At 40.2% G+C, this 15,740-nt stretch overlaps 1 protein-coding gene across 4 annotated transcripts in view; it reads right to left on the bottom strand.

Annotated features, from left to right (window-relative positions):
* Positions 1–533: 533 nt before the first annotated feature.
* ASCC1 (activating signal cointegrator 1 complex subunit 1) overlaps positions 534–15,740 on the bottom strand; it is a 97,999-nt gene continuing 82,792 nt past the window's right edge. For all 4 annotated transcript variants that reach the window (XM_041749603.1, XM_041749602.1, XM_041749604.1 and 1 more), the window contains exon 10: positions 534–1,191. In XM_041749603.1, coding sequence (XP_041605537.1) covers positions 1,075–1,191 — 117 coding nt within the window. In that variant the 3' untranslated portion in view covers positions 534–1,074. The remainder of the gene's footprint in view (positions 1,192–15,740) is intronic.

Genomic DNA, 15,740 nt, shown 5'->3' with positions numbered 1-15,740 from the left:
AAGAAAGTCTGGGTAGTGATTCAGAGTTAAGGTACAGGGGCATCTGGATGGCCCAACTGGCTGAGCATCTGCCTTCAGCTCAGGTCATGATACTGAGTCCTGAATTGGGCTCCCTATTTAGTGGGGAATCTGCTTCCCCTTCTCCCTCTGCCTGCCGCCTGCCCACCTTACTCGTGTACTCTCTCACATGCACACTCTCTCTCTCTCAAATTAGAAAAATCTTAAAAAAAAAAAAAAAGTTAAGGTACAGGGGCGCGTGGGTAGTTCAGTGGGTTAAGTGTCTGACTTTTGATTTCAGCTCAGGTCATGATCTCAGGGTCATGAGATCAGGCTCTGTGCTCAGCGTGGAGTCTGCTTGGGAATCTCTTTCTCCCTCTGCCCCTCCTCCTGCTCTTTCTCTCTCTAAAATAAATAAAATCTGGGGCACCTGGGTTGCTCAATCAGTTAAGTGTCTGCCTTTGGCTTCAGTTATGATCCCAGGGTCCTAGAATAGAGCCCCACATTGGGCTCTCTGCTCAGCACGGAGTCTGCTTCTTCCTCTACCTCTGCCTGCTTCTCCCCTCACTTGGGCTCTCCTGCTCTCTCTGTCAAATAAATAAATAAATAAAATCTTAAAATAAAAAAGGTATAAAGGGAAGCAAAAATCAAACCTAAAAACTGTAGACATTTGATTTAGGTGGAGAGTAACAAAACCAAGTCTTTAATTCTCTTTTAAAGTATTAATATGAAAGAGTTTAATGGCTGGAGCAAAATCATTGGTGTATGAGAGAATGTGAATCTCCGCTCCCATGAGCTTGAGACATACATGTCCAGAGAGGAACTTCAGAAAGAAAGGTAGATCCTACGAAAAATGAACACGCAAGGGTTACACAACCACCATGTACCTCCAACCATCTTGGCTGGCAGACAGTTTGATGACTATGGACAACCATTAGAGACCATGGTGTGTGTGGGGAACCACCCAGGAAAGTCACCATCCAAATTTCTCCATCCGTTCTCAGTAATTAAAACAAAGGTACTTTCCCTCGGCACCTTGTGAGGATGTTCAATTTATAGTGCTTCCCAATATCCACCTCAGGAGAAGTCAATTTGCCCACAGGAGGCGTAGTTCCCAAAGCTGTCTACTGTAAACCTCTGGGAGATGTGAATTGAATTGAGCTTCAGGGTACCAAAGTAGAAGTTCTCAAACAGCTGAAAAGAAAGAATACAAACCCAGAATGAATATCCAAAGGAAATTATAGATGAAAATAACAACAGATTCTCTTGTAAAAACACTACAACAATCCCAACAAACCTCTCGTGCTTTTTCTTTTCAGTATTTATTCTGAAAAATGATCCTGGAGAGAAGGGGTGGGAGTGGGAATGAGAAGAGAACAGCAGCTCTCTCTCTGGTGAATTTTAAAGCCTCCTCTGATAAAAAGCACTACAGAAAAAGGGCTGAAAAGTCAATTCTTCCAGAATTTATCTACTAAGCTGATGTGACCAAGCACTTGCATAAAACATTCTGGGGCCACACTCTGACTCACAACACCTCACCCACCATGCTTGATGACTTTCAGTTCCTGAGTCTATCCTCTCATTTCGTTACAGCCAGGATAAGATGTGATACAGTACACTGCTCCACCTAGTTATCAACATTTAGTAGAAACGGAGACTAAAATAAATAGAAGATAAGGCTCCTCACCCACCAGTGATTCTGACAACCCCTCAAGGAATACAGAACTCTTAGACATACCAAACAGCCTTCTACTGGATGATATCACACGTGCAAATGATAATATTTATCAAAAACCTTTTACTTGATGTGGATTGAAGCCAGTGTCCAAAAGTAAAGCATTTGCTCTTTACTTCAATTCTTTACTTTAAAAGCTTTCAAGTGAGTCAGAGGGCAGGACCTGTCCTTGTGATTAGCACATGTATACGGCAAAATCTAAAATGACATCAGAACTCATCCCAGTAAATTAACCGCTTAGAAAACAGTGTCAAAGTGTAAAGGACTTACCTTTTTCTGTTAGGATGCAAGAGTTGCCGCTTCTTAAAATGTCAGTAAAATACCAAGAAAGCCTTTCAACACATATACCCAACAATGCTTGGGTAGAACGTTAGGGTGGGACCTTGGCACATAAGCCAGTGACTGTCTCTTCACTTATTTTTATACAACCTCCACAGCGATGGACTTCAGCCACTGTCGCCTTTCCTCTTCCTGCAATTAGTGGCCTAGCAAAATGACTGGGATTCATTAAGGCTAACTTTATAAAGCCTAGTAAATATTGATTCTTCAACATGACATCAACTTGACCCCAAAGAGATCTATTTAGAGGTTGTAGGCTGCATTGTCTTGTCTTTCAGAAAGGTGATCAGCTCTTGCCTGCATTGATTTACACAATTAACTTCTCTTCCTGGCTTTGGCAGCCTGTTCAAACCATATCCATCGCTTTGTGTAAAGAAATACAGCCCAAAATGGTTATCTGCTAATCTCTTTGCTGAACCTTAATTTGAAGTGAAATCCACGTCAACAAGACTGGCAGATTTATAGCTTTGTAAACTGAAGTCTTCCAGGTACAAAAAAGAGCACCAAAGGGAAAATAAAAGACTAAAACTAAACTAAACTAAAAGGGAACTCATAATACTTTCAACAAGTTACTTTTTCAGGATTAGCAGCCTTTGGGTCCTCTACCTTCTATTCCCTTTGCCCCTGTTTCCAAGTGATGGAGCCACACCTAGGAGTGGGCAGTGATCAGCCTCTGACTTCACTTTGCCTTTTTTTTTTTTTTTTCACTTTGCCTTTTGTGGATAACCTCTGGATGGCATGATTTGCCAGTGAGATCCTCGTGCTTCAGCTTTGAAGTAAACAGTAAATATGGTGGTATGCCTGGGAAAGAGTACTGAACTCAGTCTACATTCACGCCCAGCACACAAGAGCTGCGTGACTGTGCATAGATCACGCTGCCCACTGTACAAGATCAGGAGTGGCAAAGATGAACAAAGATCAAAGATCAAAGATCAAAGATCAAAGTGGCAAAGATCCAGTAAGATGAACAAGTCAAAGTACCTTCCTTGTAAACTGTAAGGCGCAACTAAAAATTAAGTATTTCCTATGATGTTTTTGGTATCTCTCTGTTCTCATTAACCCCGAGCTTATTTTATCTTTCTGCATTGCTGTCTTCTTTCATACCTTTGATAATGTCACAAATGGATTTCTTACCCAGAAGTCTCTAGTGCAGTGGTGATCTTCCTTCCTATCTCCACGCTCTTACTCCCTCTGTATGCTGATAAGGATTTTGTAACAATTTTTCACAGTTCTTGTGTGGGTTAGGCCTTGTTATATATATCTTTAGTCTTAAGCCTTTCTTTCATTTCTATCAATTATTTCTAGTGACATTAAAATGTAAGGTCTATTGAGGAAGGATCTTTTATGTCATTCACAGCTGAATACTACCACATGCTAGAACCATACCTAGTAGACTGTGTGTGTGATCAATAAATATTTGCTGGAGAGAATGACAACAAAAACTAATGACAACAAAAACTAATGTACATGTGTGTATATCTTATGTGAAAAGAGAAAGCTATGACATAGCCTTGTTCAGGCTGGATTTAAAGGTCACCACCTAGAAGTCCTTGAACAGGACTCATCAAAATTATATTACCTCTAATCATATCTCAACTGTAGCTAGCTGTCAGGAAAGAATTTGTGGTTAGTAATGGAAATTTCACATATTCCTTTTAAATGTCTAAGTGTTCTTATTTGTCAAAGCCTAGACCCCTTTCTTAGCTCTAATTTCTAATCTGGAATGTCACTGAGCACCTGATGTGATGCATTTTCAGGCAAAGGCATATGACGTGGTTCTGTCTCTCGAGTGCTTATCATCTACTTAGGGAGACAGGGTACGAATCAGAAGAGAAGAACATCGATGACATGGGTGTGTTCACCTTGTAAAAAGTTACTGATTTACTTTGTGATCTGTGCATTTCTGGATTATGTTCTACTTCAGTGAAAAAGTTTACCTAAAACAACATAGGTGGCAAAGATTAAACATGAAACGGTCCAGACAACCAATAAATGCAGCGAGGTACAAAGAAAACAATGGGCACTGAGGACTGGGCACCCAGGACAGCCATCTGGATGGAGGAAATGGGAGCTGAGCTGGACAGCATGAAGGCAGAAATGGGCATGGTGAACCAGGCCAAGCAGACCAGGTTAGGTGTTTAGAAGGTCCCTAAAGAGTCACAGTGAGAAAGACTAAGGCTAGAGACATAAGAACAGTGAATCACATGAAGGGACCCTGAGGGTTGGGTTCAGATGTCAGACTCCATTCTAGATGGTAGGCAACCACTGAAGGTTTCTGAGCAGGTGGGTGGCCCAACATGAAAACCCTGTTTTAGGGAAACTGATCTGGGTATGGTATGGTATACTGTGGCGCTTGGTGAAGCGAAAGAGAAAGTAAGGGAAACCAGGGCAGCAGTTCAGTCTGATATTGCATGTCTTTTTAACTAAAATAGTATTTGTAGGCCTGGAATGATTGGAGCAGATGTGAAATACTCTGAATGAAACCCAGAAAACACTCCATGACTTTGTGAGTGTGAGGGAACCAGGAAAAGAGAAAATCATGGGTGACAAGATAAATATGAAGGTACCGCTGAGTAACAACATTTCTGAGAGGGAGCTACTTTATGGGGAAAAACAAAAGTTCCAGGTCTGTTTACATACTCATGGACATTTCTTTGGCGATATGCGTCCCAAGCCCCTCTCCAACCTCGGGTTTTCCTGTTTTGATCTGAATATATGCATTCATGGCATGAAATCTGTAGCACAGTTAAGTGATAGAATACCACCATAAAAAGCCTTATGACTATTCAATTTTTTTGAGTAGTTCTCTATGTATTAGAGAAATGAACCCTGGTCTATGTTATGAATTGCAAATATAGCCCCCACTACCACCCCACCCCGTTTGTCATTCGACTTTGCTTGCTGTGGTTTTTGCCAGTCAATTTAAACTTTTTATGAACTCAAATGTATTGTTAACTGGAGATTTTTAACACAGTTACTAATGCCAATAGTATTAAATATATATTGAAAGATCATAATGAATGATACATATATAAATATTGACAACAATGCTAATAAAATAAATACTGTTACTGGCCAACTTACTGGGCAAGCATGTGTGCCAGGCACTAGGCTGTGGGCTACACCTGACTATGTGACTGTATGCTCAAAACCCCAAGAAGCAGATACTAATTATTAATTTCTATTTCACAGGTGAACCTGAAATTTAAAAGGCTTAAGTGACTTGCCCATAGGTACACAGCAAATACATAGCAAATAAAGGGTATGAAATAAAGCTGGAAAAGAAAAAAGAAAGTGGAGATTTAAACCCGGGCAGCCTAACCGGATGGGCTGGTGAACTCCGGCATCCCCGTCCCCTTCCTGGGCAGTGCCCCTTCCAACATCTCTGCTTCAACATCTCCAACAGTGGGGGAGCTGTGGAAACTCGAGATTGAAACAAACACAGTCTTCCACTAGTTACTCCTACTTTCACTGCCACCTCTTCTTGAGGACCTGGTGTAAGAACTGGAAGGCTCTAGTTCAGCTGGAAGAATTTTACTTGAATCCTGGTTGAAAATGAGCATGAGGGAGTTCTATTTAATTAAGTACCTGAAAGGGGAAAGAGGAAAAATCTTAAACTATAAAAAGGAAAAAGAAACTCGGTTGCTCTAGCTTAAAGTAGTTCATGAAGAGCAAAGTGGTCTATTGTTTGGGAAATAAAAGACTTAACAGGAAAATTTTAAATTAAGAAAGAATCACACCAAGGCATTTAAATCATGCTGAGTTTTTTCTCTTCATTGTTGTTTTAGAACAATTCCCTTGGGAATTCTGAAACCTAAACCATTCTTTTTCTTCCAGAAACATTCTTTTTCTTTCTTTCACTTTTGTTCTTTTCTTTCCTTCTTTCTTTCTTTCTTTCCTTCTTTTTCTTTCTCTGTCTCTCTCTCTTCGCTGTCTCTCTCTCTCTCTCTCTCTCACACACACACACACACACACACACACACACACACATACATACATACACACACACAGCCCTGTTGTGCTGGAAGCCAGCATTTTTTTAAAAAGCCTGCTACAAAGGAACATAACAATGAACAGCTCACAAAACCACAAATATTTGATAAGGAAATAAAATTAGGATTTAAGACTTCAAATATTTGGGATACTACTTATAAGCAGTAAGTACCAATTTGAACAATCTAAAAATTTTAAATCTAAGTAGGCACAGATATGACATTTGAAAGTTGCTGTGCACACAGCTGCTATCTTTTGTTGAATACTCCTAGTATCTTTAGAAAATAGAACAAACTTTCCCTTTGACCAAGTAAAGAGAGAAATGTGGACCATCAAGATGAAAGGTCTGGATCTGTTAAAAATAAAAACAGGCCCCAAATGGAGTCACCTGTGCTAAGCCCCAGATCAGCAAACCAAGATTTAATATCTAACCTGACTGCAGTTTCAGCCTCTCCCAGGAATGTGAACTTTCACTAGTCAATCTGGAATTCCCTGGTCAGGAATGGTGGGGTCATCTGCCTGACAGACCCCTGCCCTCCCCTAAAGGAAGGTGACTTTGCCTGAAACAAACCACTTCTTGCTGGAAACTTCCTTTTTCCACCCCCCTTCTTCCAATAAAAGCCTTTCATTTTATACAGCTCCTTGGAGTTCCTTTCTATCTGCTAAAATGGGATGCTGGATTCACGAATCATTAAATAAACTCAATCAGATCTTCAAATTAACTCAGATGAATTTCGTTTGTTTTTTTTTTTTTAAACAGGTCGAAACCAAGGCTTCCCTGACAGAGACGTGCAAGATAAAATCCAACCATCCTGCTGTCCCCTGTTCACATGACCTGTGAAGCCTATCATTTCTTAGCTTGTACATGTTTGTTTCCTAGGGAGAACACAATGGGAATTATTGATTTCTAGTAATGTTGTGGTATACACTGAAAGAAAACAGTGAGATGGAAGGGCTGATTGTGGTCATTTTTCCTTGCATTCATTTCAGACCTTCCTCCCAGGCCCTATGACACAACTACCAAAGACCAGAAAGAACTCCACATGTAACAAAGATGATACTAAAAATCTCAGACAGAAGTGGGATGAGGGTGGAGAGAAGCCTTCTCGCATCTGTGACCTCAAGCCACAAAATGGAATGAATGGCCAATCCTCAATAGCATAATGGCACACCTGTTGGGGATCTCTGCCCATGCGGCTTCCCAAAGGAGGCTTGTTCTCTTTCTTCCATCTTAGACAAAGTAGTGGCCCCTCTCTCCAAAGACCTCTCCTTTACAGAAATCTAATTCTCGTACTGAGAGGCCTCAGTGAACTATTTGCTGTCTAACACACCCTTACTAGGAGGAAATTCATTTCAAAGTCCAAAATAAGGATCCAAATATCCCATTCCTATGAAATGTATAATCATTCCTGGCATATGTGAGTTAAACTAACCCTCAGAACATAAAGTGGTACAACTGAAAATAAATACTGGTGTTCAATTAATGCAAGTATTTGGCAAGATGTACTGGGTCCCATTTCTCCAGAAGAAGGGATGCTTTCTATTGTTTTCATATATGGGACTCAGACTTTTGAAACCCAAAGTAAACAGGAGTATCAAGTGCATGATACTTTGAGGGTTTCTTAGTTTTTCTTCTATAATCTGTTTTACCAAGTTCTATTTCTTATCAGGAGTATCAAGTGCATGATACTTTGAGGGTTTCTTAGTTTTTCTTCTATAATCTGTTTTACCAAGTTCTATTTCTTATAATTACTGCCCTCCTCCCCGCTATAGATAAAAGTAACAGTAATAACACTATTTTGTACTTAATAACAATGCTTACCCACCAATCTCCCTACCAGGGATGGGGATGAATGGAAGATAGTCTGACAAAGCACTCAGAGCTCTGTAGGAAGGCATTCCCAGCATGAAGCCTTGCTGTGATTAAATAACACCTTTCCTCTAAGGATCTAAAAGTATCTCACAAAACTCAGTAATCCTTCAAAAGATTGCTGTGATGTAAAACAGAGCTGAGCTTTATTATTTAAAAGAAAAGAACCAGATAGGCTAGGACCACTAACTTTGTGATATAAATTTAAGAGATCCCAGGGTCAGGCTCAGAACACAGGTCAGTGGAAGGCCACATCCACAAGGCAGTGCGTTATGTGCATCACAATTTGAACAATAAATCTGTGCCGAAGAATGCCAAGAGGAGATGTTTCATTCTTGGGCCATGTGTATGCCATCAGTCTGCAAAGAAACTGTTCATGTGGTTCTGTGGCCAAGAATGAGAAACAAATAATGTGAAAAGCTATCATCATAGCCCTTGGGAGGACCTAACTGAAAAGCAAAACAAATAATGGTATACTTCAGAAGCGTTCGTCATGAAATTGTCCTCCCCACACAAGATGGAGACTTTAGGTAGTAGATAGAAAGTAATGGACACCAGACTACAAACATAACAGGTCTGAACAATATCACAGCTCTATGTATGTCACAGTACTAATCTCACTTACAGTTAGGACACAGATAAGGGTTTTTTTTTTCCTACAAATAAGTTTTGTTTCAAAGTTTTGTTAAAACTCCCCTAGCCTAAAAGAAAAAAAAATATTCTGAATTTCTGCCAAGGTACCATGCAATTCAAGTTCTCAAGCCTTTCTGTACCTTCATTTTTCGTCTGGCTACATGCGACATTACTTCTGAAGAGATTAAACGTAGGAGATAGGAATGAAGAAAGAAGGAAGGGCAGCCTGGGTGGCTCAGCGGTTTAGTGCCACCTTCAGCCCAGGGCCTGATCCTGGAGACCCCGGATTGAGACCCATGTCAGGATCCTTGCATGGAACCTGCTTCTCCCTCTGCCTGTGTCTCTGCCTCTCTCTCTCTCTCTCTCTCTCTCTCTCTCATGAATAAATAAAATCGAGAGGAAGGAAGGAAGGAAGGAAGGAAGGAAGGAAGGAAGGAAGGAAGGAAGGAAGGAAAATGGAGATCCAACAAGTTCAGGGGTCAAAAAAAGGCCTCCCATCCTTTTTTTTTTTTCTTTAAGATTTTATTTATTTATTCATGAGAGACTCAGAGAGAGGAGCACAAACATAGGCAGAGGGAGAAGCAGGCTCCCTGCAAGGAGCTCGATGCAGAACTCAATCCCAAGACCCCGAGATCACCACCTGAGCCAAAAGCAGACGCTCAACCACTGAGCCACCCAGGTGCCCCCCTCCCATCTACTTTTAAGATATTCATAAAGACTGTACTTATATGGATTCTTTCTAAATACCACATAGGAACACCCTTGAACTTATTCATACTAAGGCATGTTTCTCTACATACAAACACACAACTTTGTCTGAAAACCAGAGATAGAAACTTCTATTGAGAGAGAGATCAAAATGGTACTTAGGGAAAACTAGACTTTAATGCTTTCCTGTCAACGACCACAAAGCCATTCTTTCCCCTGTTTCTCCATTTTTAAACAGGGAGGACACTTTACAAGCATATGCTGTGCTACAGCAAGATAAATTGTAAGATGGAATTTTGAGCTCTGATTATGATTGTCAGTTATGGGCTATAACCACTAATGCATCATTATAGGAACCAAAAAGCAGAGTTTCCTATAAAGAAAAAAGGAAAAGAAAAAAAAAAAAAGGAAAAGGTTGAGTAGGAACTCTGACAGTTTAGTCTGCAGTCATCATCTGGTCTTGCAGAGCTGTAGTATTTTTAAAGACTGGAATAGGGACATTGCCGTCAGAATAAATAAAGCCTACTTCAGAATAAAAGACAATGTGGCTGGTAGGTACTTACTATCCTAGAATCACCTCCAAATACAGCCCTAACTCTACCCAAGATGCCACTTTTAATCTGAAACCTCAAATTGCAGTGATCAAGTGGTGAGAGAGCCAATAATAATAGCTAATAATAGCCAATAAAAAGAGGACATAATGTATTTCCAGAAGGGCCTGGGGCACCATACATCCAAGGAGCAAGGTTAAGGCCAGACTGCGGGAGGAGTAGTCCCTGACGTCATCAGTTGCCTGCATCAGGAAAGCTGCAAGAAGGCTGGAAATCAGTGAACCAGCTGCAGTTCTTCAACCCATCAGCATATCACTCCTGCTTTGTGCATCTCCATTAAAGAAGGACCAAAACTGTGCATGTCACCAGAGCAGAAGTCCCATTTCTAGCAGCTGAAATGGCACATGAACACGATGAGGCTCCTTATACGGAACGGGGACGTGAACATGAAAGTCCTTCATTTATTCTGCTCTCCGAAACCACCTGCCTGTCTCAGCTGCAGTGAGCAAGAGGAACATAACAGCATGACCTAAGGAGGCGCCAGGCAGAAGCCAGACAAACAGAGCCAGGGAATAAAGGCTTCAAAACTTCCCTCAAATAATCACTCAGGGTTGCACTTTTGGATGTTTGGCCTGAGCCTCACTGCTGACATAAGGATTATCAAGTTTAGTTTAAGACTTTGCTGGTAAGGCCAAATGACCTATTAGAGAGTGAATTAAAACAGCTATATACAAACAGGATGCCAAGCAGTTCTGCTGAGCACCTCAATACTCAAAATGCCAAGGGACTTCCCCTCCCTGCAGAGCCGTTTAATTTTAAAGAGCAGCAAGAAAAAAATGTGGGGTTGAGGTAGGAGGAAGGAATAGGCCAGAGGCCATGATGACAGGGCTGCTGAGCCTCCACTGAACCTCGGCGCACAACCCATACAAGGCACACAACCCATAAAACCGATGCTCTGCCCTGCTCCACGAAAGCACGCACATAGAATTAGCCCATCAGAGATGGGCAGCTGGGAGTTCAGTTTACTACAAAATTCATTCCAGAGAAAGCCTTGCCTCGGGGCATTAATATTACTGCTTTAGCAGGTCAAAACTGTCCCCTGGGGACTCCTGGCTAGCAGAGACTCTTCAATGCACCCAGTGGGTGACTTTTCAGAACTAATGTAGGTAATGTTTCTGCAGATAAATCCTTTCCTTCAGAAGGTCTCTTCATGTTCATTCAAGTATGTCATCACTCTTTTAAATCTTCAGTTTGGTCACCTTCCCTCAGGTATTATTCATAATTGTCCCTCAAACACATGTAACAGAAGATGAGTGTTTGATCTTGTATTATATATCAGACAGGAAGTTCAAGTCAGCAGAAAGAAACCCCTGAAATGGAGCACTGGGGACAGGAGCAGAGCTGGGTCCTGCTTGGCCTGGCAGTCTCTCAGCCGAGTGGCTTGAGGGAGGCTAGGCATAAAGGGGCTGACTACTGTGCCAAGCAACACATTCAGAAAAAGAACAAAGTGAGACAGGAGGAGAACACAAGGTCACCGGGCTCAGCCCAGCTCCATTCCGACTTTTCCAACAGGAGGACAGCATCCAGAAGTTAAAGAGCAAATCAGATACTCATCAGCAACATCAGACAACAGCAAGAGTACACATACACATAAATAACAATTGTCCAAGTAATAGCTGGGGTTGTGATGGCTCCCTGGGAGATGGGAGAGAGGCTGCCACATGTTATCTTGGATTTTCAATGAAGTCATCTTATACAGGGAGACGTGTGAGATACTATGTCCTGGGTCAGAACCCCAGTGAACCAGCAGCCCCAGTTGCACCACTGCAGCATTACATATTAAGATACACATATACAGCATTACATATTAAGATCCTGGTTGTCTATATTCATTTCAGATGGCCTCCTTCCGTTTGCAAAGGGCTATAGGTCAATAAGCAGAGGCTTTAGAAGAGGGATACGCTTATCACAACCCCACCCCTCCCACACCTCAGGAGTTACAAGAACAAGAGGCCTACAATTTAAGAAAGTGGTATCCATGTTTTAACCTACAATTGAGAGACTGAACTCTGACCGGTAGTCTGGTTGACTTACATTCTGTGTTTTCACTTTTAATTTGTAACAATAATGTTCCCATTTGAACAGGAATTATAAAACTGTTTCATCAGTGGGATATAGGAAAGAGGACATTGTTTCTTAATTAGTCATCACCAACTTAATAGGTTTCCTGGCATTGTGGACTTCACTTGTTTCTTTTTTTTTTTTTTTTCACTCATGTTTCTTTGATCTCTTTGCACCAATGTCCTCTAATAACACTTAGACATTGTTGGCACCAAGTCTACCCAATCGAACACGGTTCCATTTGGTCTGGTCTCTAAACAACAGGCTGCTTCAAAGAAGACAGTGCCGTTACCAACTCTGGGTACAGATTTTATTCAGCTACTCGTTTGTCTACACTATAGTTAAAAACACACAGTGGAGTATATATACACTATGGGCTACTATTTCATCTTAAAAAGAAACAAAATCCTAATACATGCTACAACATTGATGAACCTTGAAAATATGTAGCTGAAATAAGCCAAAACTAAAAGGACAAAATATTGTATTATTCCATTTATATGAGATACCTACAACAGTCAAATTCATAGAGCCAGAAGCAGAATTTGGGCGGGGAGGGGGGCAGGGTTTGCCAGGGGCTGAGGGGAGGAAAGAAAGAGTAATTACTATTTAATGGGTGCAGAGTTTCAATTTGGGATGACAAAAACGTTCTAGGGATGGACGGTGGCAATGGTTGCACAACAATGTGAACTGCACTTACTGCCACTGAATTCTACACTTAAAATTGATTAAAATGGGAAATCTTATATATATTTTACCACAAAACACAATGGACCCCAAGTGAACCATAACCCAACTCACTTCATTTGTGAACTATATACCAAATGATACGACTGGATCCCTAGAAATGACTGCATAAAAGAGATGAATATTTCCCACAATAGTAACAGGCACCCTGTTCAGAGATCACAGGAATGTTATTAGAGGAACCAACGACAACAGTGTATTTGTTCTCCCTTCCCCAAATACATGGGAAGTCTAGCTTAGTGTTTTATATGTAGTAGCTATTCAAGGAAATATTTATTTTCTTGATTTTTAAAAAAGATTATCTATTTATTTATTCATGAGAGAGACAAAGAGAGGCAGAGACATAGGCAGAGGGAGAAACAAGCTCCTGATGGGGGAGCCTGATGTGGGATTCGATCCCAGGACTCCGAGATCACAACCTGAGCCAAAGGCAGACACCCAACCACTGAGCCACTCAGGTACCCCATGAAATATTTATTTTCTATTGTCACTGTCTATGCCAAACCATGGCCTCTATCTTGTCATTGTGCAGGTTAGACCCTTCTAAATCCAGCATTCCCTGCCTGACCCAAAACAACACATAGGAGTATTCTAGTACCACTGTGAAGACAAATAACCAATAAACATAAATTCAAAATAGAGTGAAGAGAGGGGGGAAAAAACATCGTGTATGAACAGGCTAAAAGGAGGTGCATCATTCTAGAATGGATGTTGGCTGTCAACAATCAGCCAAGTGCTCATTTTCCAGTTTCATTTTAACAAGGGTTTCACCTCACTGACAGTCATGTCTCTGGTTGCCCTCATTAGTGTTTTAAGACTTCACTTTGCAGACAAAGTGACACATAAAACAAAGGCAGAGGAAAAGTTTTGGTAAAATATTGCTTAGATATGAATCTTCCTCCTGGCTCCCATCCTAATCCGATAGCCTAAAATAAGACCACATAAAACCAAACTGAAGCATTTCAAACTGCACTTTTCTTTTATCTCTGATGCTTGAAAAAACTGCCCAATCACCTGGCAAAAGTATTTCATGTCTTTTCATACACAATATTTCTATTACTAGCAAAACCTGAAAAAGCCCCTAATGCTTTCCTGCAATCTCCCATTTTCATGAGTTTTGTTTTTCAACTATGAAGAATGGAGGCAGAGCCATATTTTATCACGAATAGCAAAATAACAGTGGCCTTATTTTGGCAAGATGTCTTGTCCCAGGTTTGTTCTTAAGCTCCACATTTTTCTGACAGTCATGCTAATTATAAAATTTGCACAATTTTATAATTTGTAATTAATTATAATTTATTATATGATATATATTACATGTTACATAATTTATAACAAATTATAAAATTTATTTATAAGAGCAGTGTTCTTTATTTTTCATTCAATAATTTTTATTAATATATTCTGTAATAAGGCATAAATGAAATGGCAAAGAAATCATTGTTCATCTTTCAAGTTAATGAATGTATACCACAGAGAAAAATAAAATTAGTCTTGGATGTATTCTGAAATAAAAAGAAGTATAAATTCAAGTTCATTATGATCCATATCAGCTGAATCTTGCTATGCAGAGTACTAAAGTTACAATCAAATTTAATTGAAAAATGAACTTCACTTATTAATGGAGGATTCTGAGTTATGAGCTATAGGTATATTTAATTTGAGGCTGTCCTTTTCTTGAATTTAGTAAACTTGTTTTTAAAAAAAGAAATAAAAGAAATAAGCAGGGGCACCTGAGTGGCTCAGTCAATTAAAAATCTGTCTTTGGCTCAGGTCATGATCCCAGGGTTCTGGGATGAGCTGTATGAGACTCTCTGCTCAGTGGGGAGTCTGCTTCTCCCTCTCCCTTCCCCCAGCTCGTGCTCTTGGGCGCTTTCTCTCTCTGTCAAATAAAAAAAATCTTTAAAAGCAAAAATAAAAAAAGAAAGAAACATTTGCTAGAAAAGATTAAATAGAAATTTAAATTTAAATAGAAATTTCTATTAAGTAGAAATTCAATAGGATTGACTGTTAACTAAATTATTTATGACATAATTAGTATATCTTGAGGGTCTATTAAATATGAGCATTACATCTAGTCTTAAAGTTGTGGTGGGTGAAGCAAAAGAAAATTAAACTAAACTCTAATCATTTAAGTGTCAGCAAACTTTTTCCATAAAGGCGAGGTGTTCATATGGTGTCTGTCACAGCTCCTCAACTCTGGCATTGTAGCACTAAAGCAGTCAGTGCATAAACAAATGAGGGTGGCCATGTTCCAATAAAACATTATTTATGGATGCTGGCCTTGAATTTTACATGATTTTTACATGTCCTGAAATATTACTCTTGATTTTTTTTCACGCATTAAAAAACATTCACAGTTGGAGGGCCACATGCAAAACATGTGGTAGGACATATCTGGCCCTCAGATGATAGTTTAACGGCCCCTGTTCTAAGAGGTTACAATCTCTAGTATGGGGTGTAAAAACAAAATCTCCCCTATGGCAAAGAGAAAACCTTTTTCTTCTCTTCCCAAATCTGATTTCTGTAAAAAATCAGTCAATCTGGAACAACAAAGTGCTTGAGAGGTACAAGAACATTGCCAAACACTGGGGAGCACATGACAGCTCTCTCTGCATAATCAAAGTAAGGAGAGGAGGGAAGAATGTTGTAACTGGGATGGGTCTTACTATTACAGAAGAGGTACTGTGTTTGAAGAAGGAGCAGAATTTGCACACAAGATTGCAGTCAAAGAAGCAGAGAGACAAGGATAAAACCCAAAAAGTAGCCCTACAAGGCAGTAAATTAAAAAAAGAAAAAAAAATTCAGTGGCAGGGAAAAATCCAGGAGGTCCATTGCCACTAGAACCAAGAGAAGACCACATTTGAAGGAGAAAAGGGCTTCATATTGTCAGTGTGGTTACTGGGAAAAGGTAAAAGTAGGCCAAGGCCCTAAAACAGGGGCCCTGGTGATCTTTAACAAAATGTTGTTTCAGTTCAACAACAGAGTGAGAGCCAGGTTTCAGGGAATTAGATAGGGAATAGTTTGAAAAGGATGACGGCAGAAG

The sequence above is a fragment of the Vulpes lagopus genome, chromosome 3, assembly GCF_018345385.1.
Source record: "Vulpes lagopus strain Blue_001 chromosome 3, ASM1834538v1, whole genome shotgun sequence".
Taxonomy (NCBI): domain Eukaryota; kingdom Metazoa; phylum Chordata; class Mammalia; order Carnivora; family Canidae; genus Vulpes; species Vulpes lagopus.
The sequence above is the reverse complement of the archived record's forward strand: the minus strand, read 5'-3'. Positions and strand labels throughout refer to the sequence as shown.